At 40.3% G+C, this 5,449-nt stretch overlaps 1 protein-coding gene across 4 annotated transcripts in view; it reads left to right on the top strand.

The window, feature by feature from the left end:
- Window positions 1-5,242, top strand: part of LOC116022684 — a 6,835-nt gene extending 1,593 nt beyond the window's left edge. For all 4 annotated transcript variants that reach the window (XM_031263503.1, XM_031263501.1, XM_031263502.1 and 1 more), the window contains exons 2-9: window positions 424-1,189; window positions 1,408-2,603; window positions 2,989-3,274; window positions 3,464-3,676; window positions 3,811-3,984; window positions 4,132-4,353; window positions 4,434-4,547; window positions 4,688-5,242. In XM_031263503.1, coding sequence (XP_031119363.1) covers window positions 473-1,189; window positions 1,408-2,603; window positions 2,989-3,274; window positions 3,464-3,676; window positions 3,811-3,984; window positions 4,132-4,353; window positions 4,434-4,547; window positions 4,688-5,005 — 3,240 coding nt within the window. In that variant the 5' untranslated portion in view covers window positions 424-472 and the 3' untranslated portion in view covers window positions 5,006-5,242. The remainder of the gene's footprint in view (window positions 1-423; window positions 1,190-1,407; window positions 2,604-2,988; window positions 3,275-3,463; window positions 3,677-3,810; window positions 3,985-4,131; window positions 4,354-4,433; window positions 4,548-4,687) is intronic.
- The last annotated feature ends 207 nt before the right edge of the window (window positions 5,243-5,449 follow it).

Genomic DNA, 5,449 nt, shown 5'->3' on the forward strand with positions numbered 1-5,449 from the left:
TTTTTTTTTTTTTTTTTTTTGGCTCTAGAGTGTGGCCCTGTGGGCTTCTTTCTTGTCAAGTTCTTAATGTCTTGAAACAGATTGCTTTTGTTCTTCAGTTTCAAGAAGTATTGGATTTTGTATTGCTCAAGAGTGGCTACTGAAAGTGTAATAAATTTTGGCAGAAGAAGAAATAGGGGGTGGGTGGGTGGGAGTGGGGGTTGGAGCATGTGTAACAATGATTATTGGGAAATGACTTGAGTACTTGACTTTCTCTGCAAATCAGACCAATCTTACATAATTTACTTGCAAAAATAGTTAAACCCTTGCAATAAAGATGTGATCTCTGTGTGTATCTGTGTGTGTGTGTGTGTGTGTGTGTGTCTGTGTGTGTTTGTAAATATACAAAGAGAACTGCTTTAATTGTCTTTTTTTGGACATCAGTTTGCTCAGATTTGTGCATTGAAGTGAAGATTGTGGAGTACTTGGAGCAATGGTTTTGGGACCAAGTGGCAAGACTAGGGGAGTCCCCTCGGTTCAGGTTGAATATCTAATTAACATTGTGGAGATAAAGCCTTGGCCTCCTTCTCAATCACTGAAGACGCATAAAGCTGTTGTTATTCAATGGGAACACGGAGAGAAGAATTCGGGTTCCACTAATCAGGTTGCCCCAATGCTTGAGACCGAGTCTGGTGTTGGTAATGGAAGAATTGAATTCAACGAGTCTTTTAGGGTTCCGGTTACACTATTGAGGGAAATTTCCAGTAAAAGTGTGAATGGGGATACTTTCCAAAAGAATTGCATTGAGTTCAACTTGTATGAGCCACGGAGAGACACGACTGTGAAGGGTCAACTGTTAGGCACTGCGGTTATAGATTTTGCCAATTATGGGGTTGTTAAAGAGGGTTTAAATGTGAGTGTTCCTATTAACTGCAAGCGGAGTTATAGGAACACTGTGCAGCCTCTTCTCTGCTTGAAAATTCAGACAGTAGGAAAGGGTCGGACGAAGCCCTTGGTGAGGAACAACGTGAGGAGGGAGTCATCAATGGACAGCAGCGTTGGTGAGTCTGTTTCTGCATTGGTGAGTGAAGAATACACCGAGGAAGCTGAGACTGCTTCGTACACTGATGACGATGTTTCCTCACACTCATCGTTGGTTAACTCTTCTTCAGCTGTTGAGTCAAACTGCAGTTCACCACACCAAAAAGAGGTATATTGCTTGCATGATTTATGCTCCTCCATTATTTTTGCCCGCGGGGACTTCTTAGCTCTTTAAATTTTTTCCTTTTATAGTATGCTTGGATGGGTGGAAAATGGGGGTAAAGAAAATCGGGCAAAATTTTTTTATTCATGTTTCAATCATCTTGGTTCTCCAACATCTTTAAATAGTTGTTGATAATGTGATAGCAATATGGAAAATTCTTGCAGAATGGATCTGAAGGAGGGAAAAATAGGCGTGCAGAAGCTGAAAACAATCATGTATTAGGTTCAGAGCAAAAGATTAAAAATTTAGACAAGAAGCTAGTTGCTGAACCAGTTTTGAGTTTGAATGCGAGTTCTTCTTCCTCCCCATCCACAGCTTTGTCATCGGATCTTGAATGGATCTCGAAGAAAATTGGTGCCCGTAACAACATTAAATCCTCAACTTCATTTGAGAAGGATAGCACAATGGAGTGCAACCCGAACACTAATGTCAAAACCAACACTGGACAACAAGCTGAAGGTGTTGACAGTGTAGTGATAAATTGTGAAAATGGTAGCCAAAATCATAGCCACCAAAGAACCGAGGAAAGTATATGTGATGGCTCACTTGTAAGCATTGATGATAATAGGAACTCTAATAACTCTGTTGGTCATATAATTGAGGCAGATATTGACGAGAGCTTTTCAACCTCCTCAAATGGTATTCAAGAGGATGCAAGAACTGGTGCGACTGATAATGGTTTAGCTGAGGGTGAAAATACGGAGGGCCATCAAGGAAACACTCAAGAACTAGTCACAGAAAGAGACAAGCACCAAGAAACTGGAGAAGGGAAAGAATTGATTATAGAGAAAGGGCAGTGCTCAGAAGGTGAGCCTGTCAATAGTTGTCTGCAAGACACTACTACTAAACAACACTTGGAAGGTAATAGTGCAATTGCCGCTGGCGGAGGAAGCTTTGGAGCAAAGACTACCTGCAATGAGAGATTAAACCATGTGAGCTCTGTTCACACCTTGGGGGAATCAAATAGGGCTAATGGATCTGTCAGAAGTAATCAGTTTGTCTTGAGAGACAAACGGAATAGCATCGAAGGTATCACAAGCAATGACTGGAAGGACACTAAGGTGCGCTCCAAAGAAACTACAAATGTGGTTCTGGAAAGAAAATGCCAAGAGTTGGAGCAAAAGGTACAAATGCTTGAAGGAGAATTGAGAGAAGCTGCTGCTGTCGAGATTGGTCTTTTCTCTGTGGTTGCTGAACATGGAAGTTCTACAAATAAGGTCCATGCTCCAGCTCGACGCCTCTCTAGGCTTTATTTTCATGCCTGTAAAGAAAATTCTGTATTGAGGAGACTAAGTGCAGCAAGAAGTGTGGTCTCTGGATTGATTTTGGTTGCAAAAGCATGTGGAAATGATGTCCCCAGGTCTGTTCTGATTATACCACTTCCTTTTCATTCTCTGGCCAGCTCTAGTCTCTTGTCAATGAACATAGCATATTAACTTGTAGACAATATAGTGATTGATTCATTGATTGCCTACTAATTATGGGAAATAATACTGAATGAGTAAGAAATATGCTTATAAAGAAACTATATGATGATTTTCGTTTTAAATGAATGGGTTTATCTGGGTGCCATTGCACATTCAATCTGCAAGGGGGTGGGGGGCATTCTTGATCTATTAAAATTGAACTAATACTTTTCATTCTGAAGCCTTGTGAATATGGAATTATTCAAACTGATGCAAAGGAAATATGTTTTTCTCATATTGATCCCTTATGATCTCCTTTTTCTCCTTCCCAAATGGCAGATTGACTTTCTGGTTGTCAAATTGTGTTTTGCTGAGAGCAGCTATTTGCAAATTCAGTGAAAAGCAGCAATTACCGCTTTCTTCTGAATATAGTAAAAATGCCGAGGTCAAGAATGAAAGGAAGCCATCTCCGCTCAAGTGGCAGTCCTTTCCCAACAAGAAGAGTGTTGGAAATGATCTTCCTGGGACATTTGAAGATTGGGAGAACCCTCTTGGATTTACAAAAGCACTTGAGAAGGTTGAAGCTTGGATCTTCTCTCGAATCATAGAATCTATTTGGTGGCAGGTCTCTCTCTCTTTCACTCTATAATAAGTATTGCGTAGATGTTTATCTACTTTCCTAGGGACAGACCCTTGTCTGAAATTATTTTTGTTAATGTAAAAATGCTTTAAGTTATGGTAAACATGCTTTTTGTTTGAACTGTAAGTAATACTATTCAAGTATTAAAAATTAATGGCCATTGCATTCTTCCAGACTTTCACTCCGCATATGCAGTCTGGTGCTGCCACAAGCTTGGATTCCGAAATAAGCAAAATCTATCAAAGAACTTCTAGTTCATGTAGTGAAGACCCCGAAAATTTTCCTTTGGAGCTTTGGAAGAAGGCCTTCAGGGATGCATATGAAAGGATTTGCCCTGTTCGAGCTGGAGGACATGAGTGTGGATGTCTACACCTGCTCTCTAAACTGGTAAAATATGATTTGAGTTCGTCATATTTGGTAGATGGTTGATAATATCTTTCATATTCGAACGGTGTTTCGTTAACTTATTTGAATCATCATGAACCTAGTTGACGCGTGGATGAATTCCCTTTAATGACCAGATCATGCAGCAATGTGTGGCTAGGTTGGACGTTGCCATGTTCAATGCAATCCTTCGAGAGTCTGCTGATGATATTCCAACAGATCCAGTATCTGACCCCATCAGCAATCCCGAGGTTCTTCCTATTCCAGCCGGAAAAGCGAGCTTTGCAGCTGGTGCACAACTGAAAAATGCGGTGAGAATCATTAATGCTGAAGTGGGTGGAAGTTAGAATTATCCATATAAACAACTCATAACCCTAAGCTAAGCTCTCCGTTATTGACACTAAGTTCTTGAATAAAATTGCTCTTAGACAAAAAATGTTCTTTCATTTGGATCCCAGATTGGAAATTGGTCGAGATGGCTGGCTGATCTCTTTGGTATTGATGATGACGACGAAGACGAGGACTTGGTTGAGGATGATGAAAATACGGCAGATAATAGTAATGGCCATGAGAGAAAAGGAAAAGATGCGTGCTCGAAGCCTTTCTATCTTCTTAATGCAATGAGTGACCTTATGATGCTTCCAAAGGATATGCTACTAAGTAGGACAGTAAGAAAAGAGGTTTGATTCAGAATCTTGAAACTCTTTAAAGTAGATATTAGTAGCACTAGTCTATCAGCTCTAACTCGATTTCTCTTCAGGTATGCCCCACGTTTGGACTCTCGCTGATAAGAACGGTTCTTAATGTCTTCATCCCAGACGAATTCTGCCCCGACCCAATTCCTAATGTTGTACTTGAAGCCCTTAATTCAGAGGTGAGCTCATCATAGCTTTGCTTCACGTTTTTTGGTTCTCACGGAACGGGAAACTTAACACTGCACAATAATTCACATATTAACAAGAAAGAAAGTTAGCAGTTTGAGATTTCGGGTTGTTGTGCTTGTGTGTGTTACAGGACCACATGGAAGTGGAGGAAGAAAGCGTGGTAAACTTCCCGTGCTCAGCAGCTCCCATTGTGTACTCGCCACCCTCAGCAGCTGCACTCGACGGGATCTTAGGTGACATCAGTAGCAGCAGTTCTCAGCTGACGAGGAGCAGATCTTCAGTGCTCAAGAAATCATACACGAGCGACGATGAGCTGGATGAATTGGATTCGCCGCTAAATTTGATCACAATGGAGAACAGTAAGGTGACAAAACCTCGGGATGGGAGTGGGAATGGGAATGGTGTCAGATATCAACTCCTGAGGGAGGTGTGGATGAGCAGTGAGTAATGCTCTACTTTGTTTGGAAGGTGAATAGTGTTACTGTATATGTACATATATATAATTTGAGTATTATTATTTATGGGCGGGAACAATGTTGACCCATCAAACTTGAGTTGAGGTTTAGCCTTTACTCACATTTTCGAGAGGTATGGTACTTTATTTTCAGTTGTACAAAAGGTTATGGCTAAGGTTTGAACTGAACGGACTATGGTTACAGTTAAGGCTCATTATTTTGCTGAACCATGAATAGCTGGTTACGGTTTGAATTGGATAGTTCACAATTATAAACCGTTAGTTAAAAAAAATGTTCAAAATGATCACACCAATTATATGCAAAAATGTAATTGGATCATCTATTTTAAGAAATTGTAATTGGATCTCTGAACAATCTAAAATTATGTAATTAAATCAAAATTGACATGTTCATTTGGTTATAGTGGCGTGGTGGTC

Source organism: Ipomoea triloba, chromosome 6 (genome assembly GCF_003576645.1).
Source record: "Ipomoea triloba cultivar NCNSP0323 chromosome 6, ASM357664v1".
Classification (NCBI taxonomy): Eukaryota; Viridiplantae; Streptophyta; class Magnoliopsida; order Solanales; family Convolvulaceae; genus Ipomoea; species Ipomoea triloba.